This window comes from Leptinotarsa decemlineata, unplaced genomic scaffold (genome assembly GCF_025532065.1).
Source record: "Leptinotarsa decemlineata unplaced genomic scaffold, Ldec_3_MD MMD2_tig00000505_RagTag_RagTag, whole genome shotgun sequence".
NCBI lineage: Eukaryota > Metazoa > Arthropoda > Insecta > Coleoptera > Chrysomelidae > Leptinotarsa > Leptinotarsa decemlineata.
This window is the reverse complement of record NW_027412549.1, coordinates 17053487-17076014: the sequence shown is the minus strand read 5'-3', so window position 1 is coordinate 17076014 and position 22528 is coordinate 17053487. Positions and strand designations below refer to the sequence as shown.

The window sequence follows — 22528 nt, the reverse complement described above, 5'->3', positions numbered from 1 at the left end:
TACATATATACATATATATATATATATATATATATATATATATATATATATATATATATATATATATATAATATATAGGGATATTTTTATCACATACTAAATATCTTAAAAATAAATGCATGAGGTTTAATTTCGATTAAATTGGTACACCCGACCACCCTGTAGATCTCTATGGGTTGAACAAAGCCTGCAAAAACGGTAACTAATCTTTTATCAAGTTTTTTACAAACTGTAGGTTTTCGGCTAATCTGAAAGCGTCGAGTTTGTACATTCTATGCAGTTCTTGCTCAACAATTAAACTGGAAATATTGTGCTTTAACATGGAACGCCATCACTTACCATTGGCTGAGATGAATAGAGCTGTAGGGCTTCTTCAAGGTGGCATGCGACAAAATGATGTAGCTCTTCGTTTGGGGGTCTCCCAAAGTGTTATCAGTCTATTCTGGCGGCGTTTCCGTGAAACTGACAGTCCAGCCGAACAACATCCAGGGCGAGGACGCGCTACAACTGCAGTTCAAGAACGATTTTTGGTCTTAAGCGCAAGAAGACAACCGACAATCACAGCACCTGAGTTGGTTAACGTGTTGCAGCAAACGCACCAGGTAACAATTGGTCGTGATACTGTCAGAAATCGACTGCATGAAGCAGATCTCCACAACAGAAGGCCACTTAGATGTCCACCTTTGTCGAGAGGTAATCGCGGTAGAAGATTAAAGTGGTGTCAAGAACATCAAAACTGGGATGCAAATGATTGGGCCACAGTTTTGTTTACAGACGAATCCAGATCTGGATTTCATCCAAATTCTCGTCGAGTAAGACTATGGAGACGACCTGGAAATAATGAACGTTTGAGACACGTCCAGAAAGTCCACACATACAGAGGTGGTACAGTAATGCTATGAGGCGGAATCATGATCGGCGGCAGAACCGATCTCGTTTTTCCAAATCGCTCCCTCACAGCTCGACAGTACCTCGACACCATTCTTCTACCTATCGTCCGTCCGTTTGCTGGTGCTGTTGGTGAAAACTTCCACCTAATGCACGATAATGCTCGTCCACATGTCGCGCGTCTAGTGACTGACTGGCTCACCAACGAAGGAGTTGATTTATTGCCATGGCCAGCACAATCACCAGACCTGAATCCCATCGAGCAAGTGTGGGACATGCTTCAACGAAGAATTGCTCCGCATATGGGGAACATTCACACAACGTTTCAATTGAGAGAGCTTTTAATCGCTGAATGGGCAAATGTACCTCAACAGGACATTGACAATCTTATTTTGTCGATGCACGATAGATGTAGGGCAATAATAAACCAGCGTGGAGGCCATACTTTGTACTGATTCCAATTTTTTTTGTATTATGATTTTTTTTCGGGGTGCCAAAGAAGAGCCATATTTTTTTTAATTTTGCTTATATGCGCACTCAGTATTTTTGACCATTTAATACATAATACATTCGTTTAATAATCACCCGTCAACTTTTTTTCCCTAAAGCGATCTAAAAAAAAATATTGCCATTTTTAAAAATATCCGTAGACTTTTCTGATGTATATATATATATATATATATATATATATATATATATATATATATTTCAATATTGTAATATATATATATATATATATATATATATATATATATATTTCAATTTCGACAGTTGGTAGTACTGTCATCATCTGGCACTCCTCAAACTGAACTGGTCATCCTGTTGTCTGTCTATACGGTCAGAGCGTCTTAACTCAGGTATTTCAGGTATTTTAGGTAAATTTGCCTGTATTTGTTCTGCATCAGGTACTCTTCTTTTTGTTGTACATTTTAGGTTAAGTGTAAGAGTAGCCTTTGGCTAAATTGCGCCTATTTTGTACCTAAACCAATAAAGACGATTTATTATATATATATATATATATATATATATATATATATATATATATATATATATATATATATATATATATATATATATATAGACAGGGTGTTCATTTGAAAACTTCCCACCACGGATTTATCGAAAACTACTGATTGAAAGAAAAAACGCCGAGACACGTCAGAAGATACATCAAAGGGGACAACTTTTTAACCAATAACTACTTCACCCCCTTTCACCCTCTGCACCCCAGGATCATTTCCTTGAAAATTTTAAATGACAAGGGGTATCGAGTGATAGCTTGTTTGAAAAGTCTTCCGAAGTCCTTCATTTTGACGTTTATTTTTTTCAAATCGGTCGATTCGTTTTCCAGAAAATTAGAAAAATCTGCATTAATTTTTATTTGTTCCGATAGAAAACAAAAACACACGAAAATATCACTTTTCATTTCAATTACATTTAAGGTTTGCCAAATCCATAATTCGTTTATAATTCAAAACGAAAACTACCATCAAAAACAGCAGTTCGAATGATTAGACGTGGCAATAACCAAATACCAATCCCAATTTTTTCCGCGATTTTTTCATCAACACAGATATCCTAGGCGAACTGTTTTTATTGTTTACATGTGTAGTTATTCTCAGTTGCTAGGTGAAAGAAGGAATTGAATTTCCTGTCAGTTACCTCTGTCACAGTTTTCAGATCGTGAAAAGTAAATCATTGATTCAGAATCTATTTCGAAAATGGTTTACACACTAGCCGAAAGAGTGGAAATTATTCTGATTTATGGTGCTTTGGGCACCATAAATCGGCAAACTGCCGTCACGTTTAATGCCAGACATCCAGATAAGTTAACTTCGCATAGGTATGTTTTGGACCTAGTTACTAAATTTACTCAAACTGGATCGGTTGCAAATAAAAAACGTGATAATAGAAGAGTTTTGGATGAAGCCGCTCAAATTGAAGTTTTAGGTCATTTTGGAATAAATCCTAATACTTCGTTACGCAAAATTGCTGCTGCGACTCATATTTCATTAGGCTCTGTACACACAGTTACTAAACTCCATAAATTTCATCCATTCAAAATGAAAATATTGCAAGAGTTAACCGAAGATGATTTTGATAGGCGAGTGGAGTTTTGTGAAATAATGACTGCAGCGATTAATGATAATACCATTCGTGTGAAGAATGTCTGCTTCACTGATGAATGCACATTTTATCTAAATGGATTTGTTAATAAGCATAACTGTAGGTATTGGAGCAATGAAAATCCGCATGCTTTTATGGAAGGGCACACCCAGTACCCTCAAAAAATTAATGTATGGGCAGGCATTTTAGGAAACAAAGTGCTTGGGCCATTGTTCATTGATAGAAATTTAAATGGAGACATTTATTTGGATATGTTGGAAACTACTATCAATCCGCTTATCACTGAAACCATTGAAAACCAAATCGAAGAGGATGGAAACCCTACACTTGATTAGGCTCAGATATATTTCCAGCAAGACGGTGTTCCTCCTCACTATGTTCTTCCGGTTCGACAATGGCTAGACAACGAGTTTCCCGATAAATGGATAGGGCGAAGAGGGCCTATAGAATGGCCTGCTAGGTCCCCGGATTTGACGCCATTAGACTTTTTTCTATGGGGCCATTTGAAGTCCATTGTGTTCACTCCCCAACCTGCAAATTTGAATGAACTTCGTCAACGCATTATCGACAGCTGCCATGATATCCAACAACATGTATTTGAAAATGTCCGTCAGGAATTTGAACATCGCCTATATCATTGTTTGGCCACCAACGGGCAACATTTTGAACAATTATTGAAATAAAATGTAATATTTTTATATGTATTGTTTCGAAAATTCCCAAATTAGGATCAATAATATTTTTCTAATTTTCTGGAAAACGAATCGACCGATTTGAAAAAAATAAACGTCATAATGAAGGACTTCGGAAGACTTTTCAAACAAGCTATCACTCGATACCCCTTGTCATTTAAAATTTTCAAGGAAATGATCCTGGGGTGCAGAGGGTGAAAGGGGGTGAAGTAGTTATTGGTTAAAAAGTTGTCCCCTTTGATGTATCTTCTGACGTGTCTCGGCGTTTTTTCTTTCAATCAGTAGTTTTCGATAAATCCGTGGTGGGAAGTTTTCAAATGAACACCCTGTATATATATATATATATATATATATATATATATATATATATATATATATATACATATATATATATATATATATATATATATATATATATATATATATATATATATATATATATATATATATATATATATATACCTTGTAGCTGGTTTTATACGTTCTTCAATGTTTCATCAGATGGTGTCAGTGTTTCGGTAACAGTTCTCTTGTTTGAGCTGTTGGAGTTTGTAGAAACGGTTGCTTCGCTAGGTTGTGGAGTCGTTCCGTTTTGTTCCGATGGTATTTCTGGAAAGATTCATTATGATCTGGCGATGGAAGCGATGGTTCGTTTGAAGTTTTAGTTGTTTCTAGAGAAAGTTATCGTACCGGGGTGGCGGCACTTGAAACATGTAAGGTTGTTAAGTGACAGATATACTTTGTACGACGTATTATCTGGAATGTTGACATCTTCTGGTGCCTCTGAAACTCAGGATGTGTGTAAAAGAGGGATTTGACATGTTGACTCGCAGGAATGTTATTGGTGACAATATCTTCAGGCCTATTCGATGGAGAGTCTGGAGAGTAGGGAATGGTAGGGCTGATGATTTTCCAGGCCCCAATGATATGGAAGGATCCGGTAGTACAAGCCATGGACCAGGTCTACCAACTTCAAAAAACGATAGCGCCGGCTGTAGGTCATTGTCATATTTTGGTGAGCCCATCAATAATATCGCTCGTTTTTTAAAAACTGGAATGTTTTGACGTGGTTTACCGAACAAATAATAGTATGAGCACATTTGTTAAAAACAATAACGACAAAACTTCAGTGTCGGATAGATCAGGAGTATATAAGTTGACTTGTGGCTCTTGACCAAAACTTTATATTGGTCAAACGGGAAAACCTTTTTCCGAAAGAATTAAAGAGAATAGTAGTAGTTTCTTGAATGGAAAGACGAATTTCACGTTTGGAAACCACGTGGAATAGAGAAACGTGTGACGTAATCGATGCAGAGAAGGATGGAATGAGTATCGGAGAGATTCAAAGAGCATGGGCCCCCTTTTGGGACTCCACCTCACCCCTCAGGCTTTCTTAGGCCTTCACCCCTGAGCCCTCTTGTCGCGCACCAGTCACGTGGTCCTAGTGATCATCGGCAGCTGAGTGACATCAAATTAAAAAAACTTATCGATATGATATTTGAACGCAGGTCGTCGGCGTGGTAGACGTTGTCTTTAGCCTCGACACCAACGTAAGAAGTTGGTTATAATTGAGAATTATTGACATATATGTTGGTTGTTTTGTCGGCGGTTTTGTCGGCTGTTTTGTTGGCTGTCATCGACGATTCAGAGTGATGAATGAAAACAGAGAAGGTTGAACTGAGTAATTTTTTTCAATGATGTATTTTTTTCACATCTTGTACTCATTGACGCTATGTTTTTTCTTAAATGATGTATTTTGAGACACCCTTTACACATCAAGGGACCGCACGTTGAAGTGTTCAACTGTAATTTTTTTAATGATGTATTTTTTTCCACACCTTGTACACAGCCGACAAAACAACCGCCATAAATATCAACAATTCACAATTATATCCAACATTTTACATTGGTATCGAGGGTAAGGACAACGTCTACCACGTCTGCGTTCAAATCTCATATCAATAAGTTTGATTTGAAATTTCACTCAGCTGCCGATTATTACAAGGACCACGTGACTGGTGCGCGACAAGGGGACTCGGGGGTGGGCCTGAGGAGTAAGGCAGAGTCCCAAGGGGAGCGTTCTTTCAATCTCTCTGATACTCATTCCATCCTTCTCTGCATCGATTACGTAACACGTTTTTCTCTTCCACTCATTAAAGTCTCTCTCTGAAACACTTACCAACGACGCGCGACCTTGGAAATCACCAGAATCGGTGTTGTTCATCTACTGTCATGACGTGTTACTTTCAGAAGAGAAAAGTGTGAAATGAATAGTTTCAAGAATTCGGGTAATTCACCGAATGACCAAATACAATTTATTACTGTTTTTTAAATGTAAAAACTGGTAATTAACTGATACATGTTTATTTAAATGAGTTTTTACACTTTTTTTTCTTATATTAGTGCTGATTGGTTCATTCTCAAAGTCAGGTATACATTTTCAACATCAACTGGGTAGGTAAAAACACATAAACATTGAATATGTAGAATTCAGTTAGTAACGACACGCCTGAAGAAGCTATTTTACGGCGAAACACGTGTTGCGTTTTTGTAAAACTGTGAAATTATCAAAATAAAGTGTTTCTTGAATATATGCTGTGGGTGGTTTTGATTCAATATTGTTCATTCAACTGTGTTCAAGTTTGTCTCATTTGCTCTTTTAATTAAAATTAGTTTCAGAACCTGAGATTCTCTGACAAAAATCTCCTTAAAATTTGTTTGGATGTCGCTACCGGAATGGAATATTTGCATGGAAAACAATATTTACACAGAAATCTAACATATATGAAAGTTTACATCAATGCAAAGAAACAATGTAAAATTGGAAATTTTGGATCTTGCGTTTACGTAGGCGATTCTAATGGGCTGTATGAAGAAAAGGTAAATCTGAGTTACATAATTTGGGGGGAGGGAGAGGTAAAATGACGAACTTCAGAAACTTCATTTTATTTTTTAAACTGCTTCACTTTTGTGTTCCCTGAAGTTACTGGTCTCCTTCAACAGTTATTCAAATGGGTATTGAGCTGTTAATCTGGGCCTATTTTCATTTTCAAAATGTTTCATTTTCAATTTAGATGTTTAGAGCGAATTGGTCATGTTGTTAGATGACAGATACACGGCGGTTGAGATAACGAAGCAGTGTATATTGGGAAATTGAAAAAAATCCAACGCGAAATCAGGCTTGGATTGTAATTTGGGTTAAATCGAAATCAAGCTTATAGTTGAAGTTATTGTTTAGGAATAGAAACCACAGTCGGATTCCAGAAGTGTCTTTGAACAATTACTAGAATATCGTAACACTTAGACCTAGATCCTACAAACTGATGACAAAGATTGCTGGAATCTTGGATCGCATGGTTCTTAAAGCCCCCACCACCGTACATAAGTAAACAGAAGTAAATTCACCCCCGTCGGTATCTTTGATGTTTCGGGTCGAGATTTTATTTTTTGCTGGCATGTGGCGGGACAGGAGAGCTGTTGTGCACATCTGTACGAGGTTCGATCAAAAATATGTGACCATGATCTGCTACGAGGAGCTCCCAATAAATGTATCATATGATTGTGAACTGTTTAGGAATTCATGAAAAATAAGACAAGGTGGTGAAATAAACGTATATTTTATATAGTAAGATTATACAATTTAGGTCAAAAACTTATGCTAATATATTTTGAAGGTTTTTCAGAATGATGAGTTTTTGATTTTTTATTTTTAACTTTTGTTTTCGAATTTCTATTGGCATATTTCAAAGTATAATAAATTCTTGCCCTTGTGAAAAGAGAAAATTAATAATCCAAAGAAAATTATCACAAGGGTGAGAAATGTTGATTTTTGAAAACATTGTTTTGAGCTGGTTGCCTATGCAATCAGTGGCACATAAATTGTTGAAATGATTAAGAAATTCTGTCTCTAGATGAATGATACATTGTAAAAATGAATCTGGAGGCATATGTAAACTTCCAAACTGTTTGGCAACTTTATTACTATATGCCTTGAAATGACTATAGGTATACATTTGTTTCATTCAGTGTGGCAAAATTTGTACATACTTCACATGAATGTTTCTTTAAACATTTTCTCAAAAGATATCCACAAACATAGCCCAGGCTGTTGCCTTCTGAAGTGGCTAGAGTTCTATAATCATTCATCTCTACTCTCAAAGGTTTATAGGGATTTTTTGTAACTTCCTCAAGAATCTATTTATGTCTGCATCTGTAATACTAGATAGAATCTCACTAGTATCTTCTAGACAGTTAGTTCCTTCTGCCTGTGTGAAATACTGAAGAGTAAATGTGTTTTTGAAAGCTCTGGTAATTTGAATTTGTCAAGATGACTTTTGGTCGTTGAATATTCATCGAATTTCAAAAAGTCATCGAAAAAATAGTTTCAGCCACATTTCAGCAGATGTAAAATATTTTTTTTTTCATCAGAAAAGAAATATGGCAGCTCTACAGTCACTTCGAGATCTTTTCTGGCAAATTTATAAAAATTATAACCTATCCAATTTTTGACAATTGCCTAACAGCTTCAATCACAATACTTTTTATACCCAGTATTGATGTGGATGAATTGGTAAAAAAGTATGCAACAGGCTGTTTCCAGTGCGAAAGTATGCCTTTTGCCATGACTACTAAGGCATTTGCAGAATTTCATTTTTTGAGTCGTTTTTCTGAAATATATTTTTTTTAATTATTGGGTTGGTTGTTGTAAATCAAAACTTCAATATACAATACAGATTTCTTGGTTTTCGGTTGCCTAGTTTGCTAATTATGAAGTGTATCAATCGAATGAAATTCTAATGTTTTTTGTTATTGATGACATAATCTAAGAAAAGACATATTTGCTATTCATAGTAGATTATCTGGAACATATAAATGGAAAGTAGGCTCCGAAAAAGTTCATTTGAATATACATTTGATACCGGTTTTGCAAAGATTTCAGTGGAAGTAATTGTTTTCCTACAGATACTAATCAAAACTTGATGTGGTTCAACAATTATTTTTCTTTGTGGATTTCCAGTGGAACTGGAGGCATATACTATTCGTAAAGTTCGATTTCATCAAATCAAATTCATAAAAAAAGTCTGCATGTGCATTACTTCAATCTTACGTAATGAATAATAGAAAAACATATCTTTTCTCGTCAATTGGAAATCGAAAAAAATGGATGACGACATCACCCTGCAAATTACAGTAACACACAGCTTGACACTTGCTCATTTTGAAACTAGACACAAATACAAAACCACCACTTACAACGACTCACTCTGTAATAATATTCCATGCCTCAATTTGGCTCGCCTCAGATTCAGTCGGTTGCGCTTTAGTTCGGCCGCGCATAAAATTCGAGGTGGGGAATCTTGACCCAAATATGGCGGAGAGTGAACTTACTGGTGTGTACTTATATACTGTGTCCCCACAGGAGTCGTTCTTTATCGACAGGATTACCCGACGTAATCCTGTAACGTAAAACTGTTCGGGCAATCACGGACCGTGGTGGTACCCTCACAATGCTTAGTTCAGTTTTCCTTCAGTATTATTATTGTAATGGAGACAACAGTGGCGTTAGCTGCGGTTTTAGCGATAAAAGTTGAATATGCTGAGAGAAAACGCTCTAAATGGGCAAAAGAGTAGTTTCTAAATAGGAAACAATTCTCTCACGTTAACTTATTGGAGGAATTGCAGTAAGAACCAGGTGATTGGTTCAATTCTCTGAGAATGGATGAAGACAGGTACCTAGAACTACTTAGGTGAGTAACGCCTTTAATCAAGAAAGTGGACACTCTCATGAGACAAAGTATACCCCCATGAACGTCTGACATCTACTTTGAGATTTATCGCTACCGGAAGAAGCTACGGATATTTGAAATTTTCAGCGATAATATCTCCTTAAGCTTTGGGACACATCATACCCGAAACCTGTAGAGCTATACAGGGTGTCCCTGGACTTCCTCTTTTCCTCTCGGGAATGTATAGATGGGGTCAAAATATCACCAGTACTTCATATAACTTTTTTTCCTGAAATCCTTCGTTACCAAGTAACGGGCCCTCGAAGTTACAAAATGAAAAATGTTTTTCTTTGATAACTTTTCAAGTGAATATTCAAAATCATCCAAATTTTGGTAATTGACTAAACAAATGAATTCCTTCGATGAGCTTTCATGCAGGAGTCAGTTGTTTTGCTACAAAGTCAGGAACGGACTACCCCCGATGATCCACACCCCAAAACTTTGAAATGACAGATATTTTTCAATATTTTTCAACAAATTGAGGTTACTTGGACAATTTTATGAATAAAAGTACTCGTGTGGAAAGTCGATCGGAGCAACGAGTCTTGATAAAAATGTAGTTTCACTCGACGACATCAAACCCGCTCGTCCACCATTATTTGAAATGAATAATTATCAAAACAGAAATAATAATGATAACGTTAATTCAACAACATTTATCCTGAGATGTCTACCATTATTCGAAAATATTAGTTTTTAAGGAAAATGGAAATGATAGGTAAAATATAATGCAAACACGTTTAACTAACGAAACTCAAGAGCAAACAGAAATGAAAAATCCGCTACAGAAACTGCTCGATATGACCACCTTCTCTCTCTATACATTTTCTTAGTCTGCGAAGACACCCTCTCTGTACTTGAAATAGCATTCCAGGGTCGATTCGTATGGCTTCACAATGTAATGTTATTCTATTCAACAGTGCATCTCTTGTGTGAATAGGTGTAGCGTAAACAAGACTTTTTAGATGCCCCCACAGAAAGAAATCCAATGGATTTAAATCCGGAGACCGCGATGGCCATGAATATGGCCCACCTCTACCAATCCATCTATTGTGGAAAATATGGTTCAGATGGTCACGCACAATCAAACTAAAATGAGGAGGAGCGCCATCATGCATAAACCACATATCTCTTCGGGTTTGCAATGAAACATGCTCCAAAAGTCCATTCAAATCGTTCTGAATGAACTCCAAATAACGTTCTCCATTCAATCGGTCCTGTAGAACGAATGTTCCTATAAGATGGTTTCCTATGATACCAGCCCAAAAATTCAAGTTGAATTTCCGTTGGTGTTTGGTTTGCAATATCCCATGGGGATTTTCTTCGGCCCATATATGGAGATTATAAGAGTTGTTAACTCCATCTCTACTGAAACCTGCTTCATTAGTGAATAAAACTCGATTAATAAAAGTCATATCCTCTCTTTGCCTATCCATGAACCAATTGGCATATTCCAGTCGTGCTGGAAAATCTTGAGGTGTCATGGCATGTACCTTCTGGATGTGAAATGGATGGAGCAGTTGTTCCCTAATTATTCTATGAATAGTGGACTTGGATGTATGGAACTGTTCTGATAGATTTCTGATGCTCATTGAAGGATCATCAGCGACGGCTTCCAAAATATTTTCCTCCAATACAACGGTACGTACAGTCCTAGGAGCGCCCTCACCACCTCGTTTTGGCAAAACTGTACCTACAATAATATCGAAATAAAACAACGTGCTCAAATTAATTATCAATTATTACATACCTGTCTCCCTCAAGCTGCGATCTACACGCTCGAATGTTTCTCTTGACGGTACCGTTCGATTGGGAAAATGCTCGGAATACAGACGACGAGCTTCTGCAGCATTACAAAATTCTCGTCCATAAAATACATGCATTTCTGCATATTCATTGAATGTAAACTGTTCGGCCATATCAAAAAAATTCAAAATATCCTATAGAATATTGACAATACAATAATAGTCATATGACAACGCACCACTCAACAAAACAAAATCGCATTTCAGTTTCTCATTTTTTATCAAAACTTTCTAAAAGGTTTTTTTGACAACATCTGTGAAAGAAATGGAACATAATTATTCCCTGGATATTTTTCACCTGATCATGTGCAGCCGTTTTTGTAGTTCATTCGTTTGCTTTTTATTAGTATAGTAAATATTTTTTCCGATGTGCATTTCTTCAGCTAAATTTAGATTCGTGTTAAAGAATTTCTCCCATAAAATTATAATTATCAGTGGAACTCCTCAACAGTTTAGCTGTGAAAAAGAATTTGAAACATTCGAATGTTGAGTTTCATGAGATTCAGATAACTGATCAACACGAAACGTCATTATTCCACACGTATTATGTACATACAAAATATGGAATGAATTCGATATTTCATAGTAGAGTAGCTTGTTAGTTTATAAACACCACGAATCTACAGAACTTGATATTTCTTTTGAAAAAATATCTGCTATCACAATTGTGACTTAAACTTCCATATAGGTACTGTACTTTTTGTTTACGACTTCATTTTAGCATACTTTGTATTATTCCTGTTATAAATGTTGTTGAATTAACGTTATCATTATTATTTCTGCTTTGATAATTATTCATTTCAAATAATGGTGGACGAGCGGGTTTGATGTCGTCGAGTAGAACTACATTTTTATCAAGACTCGTTGCTCCGATCGACTTTCCACACGAGTACTTCTATTCATAAAATTGTCCAAGTAACCTTATTTTGTTGAAAAATATTGAAAAATATCCGTCATTTCAAAGTTTTGGGGTGTGGACCATCGGGGGTAGTCCGTTCCTGACTTTGTAGCAAAACAACTGACTCCTGCATGAAAGCTCATCGACGGAATTCATTCGTTTAGTCAATTACCAAAATTTGGATGATTTTGAATATTCACTTGAAAAGTTATCAAAGAAAAACATTTTTCATTTTGTAACTTCGAGGGCCCGTAACTTGGTTACAAAGACTTTTAGGAAAAAAAGTTATATGAAGTACTGGTGATATTTTGACCCCATCTATACATTCCCGAGAGGAAAAGTGGAAGTCCAGGGACACCCTGTATACCATGTTTAAAAAAAAGATGTTCCTCGAATAGAGTCAACTCATTTTCACCATTTCTATTGTTGCCGATGAATCAATTTACGTTAGCTTGGTTGACATCTCCTCGTACGCCTTATTCTTTTTATCTCTGTCAGCAAACTCGCTCGATATGCGAGACATGAAAAGTTTCTGTACATTTCAATAAATTCCGTCATAAATTGTTTAATGCATTTCCGTATCCAGCCCCGCTGGATACGGGAATGACAGAATCACTTGTGGTTCTGTTATTCCCTAAATGGTATCCCAATGATGGCTTAATCCTAAGGTGTGTGCCGAGAGGATTAATGAGCCTATCAGTTGTCTCTACGGAACCTTTGAGATACCGGGCACCATCTCGTCGTAGCATCGCCTTGTCACGGAGATGGATGCCGAGTTTACGACTCCAACTGACCTCTCTGTAAATTTAGTTCAGGAGCGAGTTTACAGAGGAGATGGATGTCGAGTTTACGACTCCAACTGACCTCCCTGTAAATTCAGTTGGGGAGCGAGAGCTTCTCAACTCCCCAACTCCTGATCCAACAACTAAACCTTAAAAAAAAAGGTTTGGCGGTACAGCCAAAAAACGACTGAGTCGTCTCCCCAAGTGCGGGGTATCTTATAAGCCCGCCTTGCACCAAATTCTTGAGCGGCGTACGCAGATTCTGTCTCAAGTGGGGGAACAAAACCCCCCATGAGCAGGTTAGCAAACCTTTGCGCTCAAGTGAGGATTCACCAAAACCACAGGCGATAAAGCCCTGCACGGCTGAATCTAGCATCGTCAGGTGTAGCTGACGTGCAAAAACCCTCATATGGGAAGGTTGTCGTGGATATCAAGGTGGGATTCTTGCAACTTGGCTATCCGACTACCTCATTAACAGAGCATATACTTTGTGCCTGCCCCGCTGGGGACCGAATCAGGTCTTTACAGTTCGGCAGAGCTGTACTCTTACCATCTGACATGAAATACCACTCACCATACAAACCAATTGGCTTCGTTAAGAAGCTGGGTTTATTTGGCCGAGTGTGAATAGTGAGCCTCAATAAACCCTTGTGGGTTACGGTGGAGGGTCGAATAGACCCACTCACTTTGCACCTAACCTAACCTAACCCACACTACTGATATTCAAAATCTACTTCTTGACTAACGGCCTGCCTACCACATACGGGGGCCGACTTGAACGATCCCGTTCAAAGCCGTCGTGAAAAATCAGATCAAAACAGATAATTTGGAACGCCGGCAATCACGACGGTGTTCTGCCACACACCGACCGTATTACCCTAACAGTTTTGCACGTTGGGTAATCCTGTCGAAAAAGAGCTACGTCTGTGGGGACCTTTGAGATAGGATTATGACCAGGAGTTGCAATGCATTCAACTGATCAGATTATTAAATATTCCTATCGAGGACACGGATGATAAGTAGAGAATCTTTAGTAACTTTTTTGAATCTTCGCCTCTAATATTTTTTGATTATATTGAAACAACCACGTGAGCCGTGTTCATTGTTTTATTTGGGTGCCTCCTGTGTAAGTGCAAATGAGTTGATCTACAGTAACGAGTATTGAAAAGGGCGCACAATATTTCTGTAATTTGCTTTAGATGGCGTCCGAATGTCATCAGTTAATTTGAAGAACCCTTTCCAATACTTCCAATTGAATTCATATAAAAAACCGAAAAGTCAAACTGTGGTATTGCCCACCTGGTCATAATTGGATATTTTTTTACCCGCTCTCTCAATAATTTTTTTTACATTTTAAGGGATTGAATGAGAAGAAAAACTGCGCTATTTGTATATCTCCTGACACATGCATCTCCAATATATTTAGGTACCAAACAGATGTCTGGGCAATGGGAATACTTATTTTGGCCGTTTATGTCGCTTCTACTGGTAACGCTCCAGGTCTCTATATTTTGAAATATTATGAAAGATTTTATGACGATCCAGCAATGTGAGTATAACCTGTTAAAGTCTGTTCGATAAAAGGATGATACATCATCTCAACTCGTTAGTGAAAGTTGTTTAGATTTTCAACTGATTTTTCCAGGAGTCGTTTTTAATTTTTCGATTTCGTTTTGATAACTTTGCAACTTTTATATAATTTAAATAAAAAAAATAATTAGCGCTATTAAAAAAAATCAATATCGAAGCATACAAATCTCGCAAGTTATCTATATTTTTGGAGGTTTATTGTACCTAGTTCATTTATTTTGGACGATTTCCAATTATAATATACAGTGCTTTTCTTTAATGACCCCCCTTTATTTTTTAACGGGTCGACTTGAAAATTTGAAGTTGGGGATAATGAAATTAATGCATGAATACTTTATTTTGAAGTGAAATTGACAAATGAAACTTTCAAGATGGCGACTGGGCGCCATCTGGTAGAAATATTAAATGGAAAGGGGGGTCTTGTTACACATCTCTTTGAAGCTCCTGACAAATGCTTCACAACCGTAGAATATAATGTCAATATCTTCAACTACCACAAAAGACAGAACTTTTAATAACTGCCTGAATACATTGACATTTAACTACATAATATGAGGTAATAAGCTTGAGGTCAGTTCAGAAGATGCTCGAAATGGTTGCCTTGAACTTCTTGACATATGAACAGCCTATCCGATATTTCACGCCGAACATTTTCGAACACAGTAACTTCAATATTTCCTCAAATATTTATTATTCTCTGCAGTATATCCAATATTGAAGCAGGTTCAGTTTCGTACACCTTTTGCTTCAAATAGCTTAATTAAAAAAGTTCAAAGTTATCAAATCTGGTGAGCGGGCTGGCCAGTCTGTAAGACCTCGACGGCCAATCCAACGACCGGAAAAAGTGGTATCCAAATAGTTTTTTACTTGTCTGGAGTAATGTGGTGGTGCTCCATCTTGTTGGAATACAATATCCATATCGAATTCATTAGGATTCGCTTCGACGATTTCAGTGATGAGAGGGTCAACAGTAGTTTCCAGCATATTCAAATACAGTTCCCCTGTTGAATTTTGATCAATAAATATGATTTCCCAATATTCCTGGCCAAACGTTAAATTTTTTTTGGATATTGGGTATGTGTTTCCCGGAAAACGTGAGGGTTGGTGCCATTCCAATAACGGCAATTTTGTCTGTGAACATTGCCGTTTAGAAAAATGTACATTCGTCACTAAAACAAATATTGTGGAGATAGGTAGGATGCCTTGCAATGGTTTCCGTCATGATTTCGCAGTATTCTGTTCTTCGATCAGGGTCATCTTCAGTTAATTGGTGTACAATTTTAATTTTGTATGGTTGATACCTATTCCTCTTCAAAAGTCTTCACACAGTAGGAGACACCTCACAAACATTCGCGACGAAATAAGTATACTGTTCAGGATTTACTACCATCTCAATTACTTTACTCTCAATTACAATTACTACCAATTATTTGCTCTTGCTGTTCTTCCGGAATGGATGGATGATCTGGGGGCTTTTTGTAATGGACACTACCGGTAGTTGTGAACTTGAATACAAGTTCTTTCAAATATTTTCTACATATAGGTAGGTAGGTAGGTCTAAAGTGAGTGGGTCTATTCGACCCTCCACCGCAACCCACAAGGGTTTATTGTGACTCACACCTATTCACACTTGGCCAAATAAACCCAGGTCCTTAACGAAGCCGATTAGTTTGTATGGTGAGTGCTCTTTCAGGTCAGATGGTGAGAGTATGGATCTGCCGAACTCAAAGAACCTGATTCGGTCCCCAGCGGGGCAGGCACAAAGTATATGCTCTGCTGTTTCATCATTTTCCAGACAGAGGCGACACACACTGTCTTCCGACAGTCGAAGTCTCTACATATGATGATTCAAATGACAGTGTCCTGTCAGAAGGCCTGTTAGACATCGTAGTTCATCCCTACTGTAGTCCAACAACTGTTTGGAATCAAGCTTCGAAGGGTGAATAAACGCCTTGGAGTGGCCCAAAGCGATACCAATGACAGGTTCTGGTCAAATGAAGCCGCTTGCAGCACCCTCCTTTGCAAGGGAGTCAGCAGCTTCATTGCCTTCCAGGCCACTATGTATGGCCAGGAATCCATACCAGAGACAATCTGTTGAGTCTTCCTATCGAGGAGAGTCGTTTTTGACAGTTTGCTACCAATTTAGACGTTGCTCGGTAGGAGTCAAGAGCTTCAAATGCCGCTTGACTGTCCGAGAATATTTTTATTGACTTGTGAGTGAGGTTGGATTTATCCAATTTCTCCGCACCCGAATCAATAGCGTAAATTTCCGCTTGAAATACAGTCGCTTGAGTTCCTAGGCAGGTAAATGACTCTGTCCTGGGTCTGCGACTGAAAACACCTGCACCAGAACCGGAAGGTGTTTTTTATCCATCTGTGAACCAACAACTATCTGCTCTTAATATTTACTTCTCCCGGAGGATCCAGTCCTCTCTACTCGGGAATAGTACTTTATGAGGCAGTTCGTAGTTGACAGTTGGAGGCATAACGTCGGAGGTCATTTCTAGAATGCTGTGACTTTCAATGTCAACCAACAGTCTATTGCACGCTGCATTGAATTGATTTGTGCAATTTGCAATGTGCAAAAGTCTGTATGCACTCCATCTAGCCTCTCTTTCCAGAAAAATGTGGAGAATAGGTAGATCTAGAAGGATCTCCATGGCCGCTGACGGTGTGGTACTGATGGCACCACTGATAGCCAGACAAGCCTGTCTCTGTGAGCCAGAGAGCTTCGCTTGGGCCGTTGGTCTGACATCCATCACATAAATCCAAAGGATTTGTTTGGGACCTAAACCCCAAGTTTCACCACAAATCCTTCGACATGTCATTAGAGACAGTCTGGCTTTGTGTAAGTGAGCGTTCCAGGTGAGTCTTTTCAAGGACAATGCCAAGATATTTCACCTCCGTTCCAAATAGCCCATTCAACTGCCGGTACTGTGATTACCTTTTTTGCGACGTCCCAGTCGTTCTTTTTTGGGCGTTTAGCGCCCTCGAAGATGGGCGGTCTGTTGTTATCAAGAGTCAGATTTCCAGGAAAGTGGTTTTCTATCAAAAGCTCTAACGTTTCTTTATTAGAGGTCGTAAATGTTCCATCGGGTCGTTTAAGCGACCCAATTTCAGCAGTCGGCTCTCTAGAGAGAATCTTGTGAATTCTTGTGCTGCGAGGTAAATCAGAGATACTCTTACGGAACTTCCTCTAAGACTCCCGCTTTGTCTTTCTAATTTCCTTGTTGTATGTCGTTAAAGTGGTTTTATAAAGCTCCCAGTTACCTAACTCTTTAACTCGATTGAATAGTCGTCGAACTTCTTTTCTTTTACTTTCCAGGCTTTTGTTCTACCAAGAAGAGTTGCGGTTATCTCTTTTGACCTCAGTGGACAGTTCTCATGATAGGATGAGATCACTGCTTCGCGAAATTGCATCGCTACTGTATCCATATCATTACAACTGTGAATAGTACTGAATCCGTCCTCAAAGTACGATTGGAGGGAGTTTTTATACCCCCTCCAATCAGTAGATTTTGAGTCACGGTATTCCACTACTGGTCTTAGACCTGTTTCAATATTGAAAAGAATATATCTATGGTCTGAAGGTTCAGTAGATACAGACCAATGGTGTATCTTGTTGCTCAGAGAATGCGAGCTGATAGTTAAGTCTAATACCTCTTGCCTATTACTAGTGACAAAAGTTGGATCCGAGGCCTCATTAATTACAGATAGCTCTTCCCCTAGTATATAATCAAAAAGTAACTCACCCCTACGATTTATATTCGTGCTGCCCCACGCTGTATGGTGTGAATTGGCGTCACATCCCATTATTATTTGTAGTTTGTTCCTTTTGCTATAGTCGATTAGTCATCTAGTAGGCGGAACAGGTGATGAAATTCTTCTTACCCTTCTTGCCTGATAGGGAAATTTGGATGGCTACCACGTGTTGGGTGCAGAAGCCTGTGAGCAAAAAATGGTTAATACCTTTCCTGATGACCAGACATGCTCTGGGTTTCACCCCAGGGCACGCTATTACCTCACCAGGAATATTGCTCAGTCCGGTTACTCGGCCTGTATTTCCTGTCCATGGCTCCTGCAGGAAGGCAAGGTCGATTACTTCATCCTTGAAGTTTTTTCCAAGGACGTTTTAGGCGGCCTTGACATGTAGTGAGTGTGCCTGCAAACACTTGAATTTAACAAGTATTGCTACACACTTAGAACTCCTCGACTCGAGGAGGGAGAAGATGGGGGTTCTTAAGGACACTTCCACCCTCCTCTCCTGGAATCGAGAGATGTGTAGGCTCAGATTATGAGGTGAGGACACCTGCCGTCTCTGAGTTGCCTGCTGGTTTTTTGGCTCCCTTTTACGAGACGATTTTCTTCTTCGCTTTCAGAGAGCCACGTCCAGCCTTTTCCCCTGGTTTTCTCGACGAGACGTTGGCCGTCTTCTTCTCCTGAGAAACACCTATTTTCCCGACCTTGGGCTGGGTGTGAGTCGGTGGTTTACCCCTATGTTTGGGTGGAGGTTTGGTTGAACGCCTCCCCATAGGTGGATTTCCGCTCGGTCCCGCTTTATTTACTCTAACGGGCACACTAGAGTGACTCGTTTGATTAGTTTCCTGCTGGGAGGAGGCCCAAGTTCTGGGGAGGAATAAGACCTAAAACCAAAATGTGACCATGGATCCATTGTCTGCAGCGAAGACAATGGATCCATGGTCACATTGCTATGGTCACATTGCCATGGACGCTAACCTGATCCTCACTGTAACCATCCAGGCCGAAAGGCGTAGGCTCAGTGTCAGTCATCCTCTCGGCACGGATACACACACCTTAGGATTAAGCCATCGTTGGGATGCCATTCAGTTAGGGAATAACAGAATCACAGATGATTCTGTTATTCCCGTATCCAGCGGGGCTACGTCGAAGCAGGCATTCAATGGCCGGTTTGCTAAACCCCCACACCCCAAGCCAATGCACTCGCCAAAAACAGCATGCACAGTGGTTCAGGCAGTGAAAGATGAACGAGGACAGCCAATCCGCCATATATCTTTGAGACTCACATTCAAGAAAGATATTAATGAGTTTACACCGAATATGAATACGTGTTGTGCATTTAAGCAGAGTTAATAACGTCTGACATATGAATTTGCTGTTTTTTAAAGGCTTCAACCAACTTGATAAGTTACCTAGGAATTTTAACTCTGACATTTCTTTCATCTTTCTGAAAACAAATAAAATGATTTAATTGAAGGAGGTATCTTCTTAGGAGTGATTACTTCTGAAAAAAAAAGGTTTTGTCGTTCTACTTTCCCATCTTCATACAGAAAAAATGAATGATCTCTCCTAAAAATATACCCTTTTTGAATTAAACAAGATTCCTGTGGCTGGGATTGAATCAAATAACCGAATGAATGCATTACATACTGGCTAAGGCGTTTGAATCAGTGAAATAGTAAATTATATAACATTGGACATTAGAGGGTTCCTTCTTGAATGGATAAAATCGTTTATGGAGGATAGGAAAACAGTCCATTTAGGCTTCTCGTTAAGAAAGACAGTGAAACTTAATAACATCCATCTTTCGGAAACACCCTAACTCCATGGTATGTTAATAGATAAAACCTTATCTTGGGAGTCCCATATCCATCATGTCTGCAGAAAAATTATTAAAACAATGTTTGCAATACGACAGATCAAAGAAGTGCTTAGTTTAGATGGTGACAAAAGTCCATCAGTACTTTTCTGATCAATCCCATATTGATTTCAATTTAAGTGCCACCGGTAGACAGCTGTTTCAGCCTACTAGGCATCGTCAGTACCGGGTAGGCGGTCCTCGATTGAAAACAAAATGTGAATAACCAAGAAATGTGATAAAAATAACTGCGTAAACGCAAGCGAGACCTAAGTGGAACCACCTATTGGTGTGACACCCAAGTAAACTTGCCAAGTTGCTCAAATCACCAACACTGCTTATTCACATTTTACCTTCAATCGAGGAGCGACTACCCGGTAGTGATGATGCCCAATAGGCTGCCCGGTGGCTCATAAATTGAAGTCAGTATGGGAATAGTACTTATCTATTTATCTTTTGATTTTAATGGAATTATTTTCCGGCAGCTTCACTACATTAACCTTTTCCGATTTCATATCATTTCTAGAAACATGTGGATTCGTTAACCGACGGCATTCCAGGATAGCTGTTTTTGAGTGTCCGATCTATGTTTATATATATGGACCGTCATTATTGTTCAAATATTTTTTATTTATGACATGTCTGATGTCATGTAAATGATCAAAAATAGGAATAAAGTTATTATTATTATTACTGTCATCGATGACACAAGTGAATTCAGCTCATTCCTGACATAAAGTCGCGATTATATGAGTGAATTGAGTGTTTCATCTTATAGTGTTATTCAGATTGGTGCTGAAAAAGCAATAAAACAAACGTCTCATTACGAAACAAACAAACAAGTGAAATGTTACGTCTTTCATTTATTATATTGTGTAGCAATCCCGTGAATACTATCTAATACAATTCCAAAACGAATGTTTGGAGTACAAACTGAATGGGTAGGAGTGTTTTTTGTATAATCCATTTTTTCATTTAGAAAGAAAAAATACTTTCTAAAAAACTACTATATCAACATTGGATTCAGTTGGTACTCCAAACATTCGTTATGAAATTGAATCAGATATCATTAACAGGATTCCTACACAATATAGTATACGGACATCGGTGGACATCGATGTTTCTGAATAAGACACTTGCCTTAGTGCCTTCTCAGCACCAATCAGGATAACATTGCGAGATAAAGCACCCAATTCATTCACAAAATTACGAATTTACGTCACGAATGACTTAAATCTACCTTCTAATGTCATTGATTACAGTACGTAATGACATTCATTCGCTTATTTGATTAAATCCCAGACATAGGAATCTTGAAAGGGTTATATTTTCAGAAGAGATTAATTTTTGGGAAAGATATAAATTATCTCCATGATTTTAATTTGTTTCCTATTCAAATGAATACAAAATCAATATAACTATTGAATATAAGGCTTTTATTAGGGCATTAATTTGAGCTCAACATTAGGATGAGTAGATTGCTTATTATTCTTTATGTCTGATATTTTAAATCCAGTTTTATTTTATTTCAGATTGAAGCCCGAACGATGTCCTGATGAATTATTTTCTTTTGTAATGAATCATCTACTGGACAGGAAATATGAAAACCGCCCTAGTTTTACAGTCATTAGAAAGAATCTAGAAAAATACTTCTAAATTCAGTTTTGTATAATTTTTAGCGACAGTTTATACATTTTATTTTTTATATTAGCGAGAGTCCTTAAATATGCATTTCATGTATTCGTTTTTTTGCCATATTGTATATTCTCAATAATAAGTAAGTTTTCTTTTTCATGTTTGATTTATTTCTTATCTATAATTAGAGGAATCAAAAGGCTGAGACAAAAGTCTCGTGATAGTGTCTAGAAGAGATACCCTATTCGATATTTAAAGCCATCAAGTTTAATCATTCCAGGCGAAAAAGGAAGGTTTTCTTGTAGAGAATATTTTATAATGAATATCTGACTTATTAAGACAAAACAAATTTTATTCTCGGTTATCATATCATGCAATACTTCTATATACGTTTTTATTTGTCCCAACTTCCTGAAATTTTGTCCTAATAGTCCAGTCATTTAAGCTTAATTTAGGTAAGTAAATACTTGTATATTGACACCCTGAAAGATGTCTCAAAACCTACATATGGTAGGGTGTACGCAACTATTAAATTTCAAGGTCAAAGTTCACAAATATCGGTTTTTTGCACTTTTTTTGTAAATATCTCATTTCCTATGGGTTTTTTGCTATTTGTATTTGTTATCAATATTGTAGAAAACAAAATTCTCTACAAATTTTGTTCAAGAAAAGTTTTTCATACGGTGAACCGTTTTCGAGATAGAGGGC

The 22528-nt window shown here is 37.8% G+C and overlaps 1 protein-coding gene across 4 annotated transcripts in view; it reads left to right on the top strand.

Annotated features, from left to right (window-relative positions):
• LOC111505465 (tyrosine-protein kinase Mer) overlaps nt 1–21977 on the top strand; it is a 38487-nt gene extending 16510 nt beyond the window's left edge. The window contains exons 7-9 of one of the 4 annotated variants that reach the window (XM_023160274.2): nt 6387–6587; nt 14337–14527; nt 21718–21977. In XM_023160274.2, coding sequence (XP_023016042.2) covers nt 6387–6587; nt 14337–14527; nt 21718–21841 — 516 coding nt within the window. In that variant the 3' untranslated portion in view covers nt 21842–21977. Of the gene's footprint in view, nt 1–6380; nt 6588–14336; nt 14528–21717 lie in introns of all 4 variants that reach the window. The other 3 variants (XM_074174086.1, XM_074174088.1, XM_074174089.1) reach the window with 3 other exon arrangements.
• Nucleotides 21978–22528: the final 551 nt, after the last annotated feature.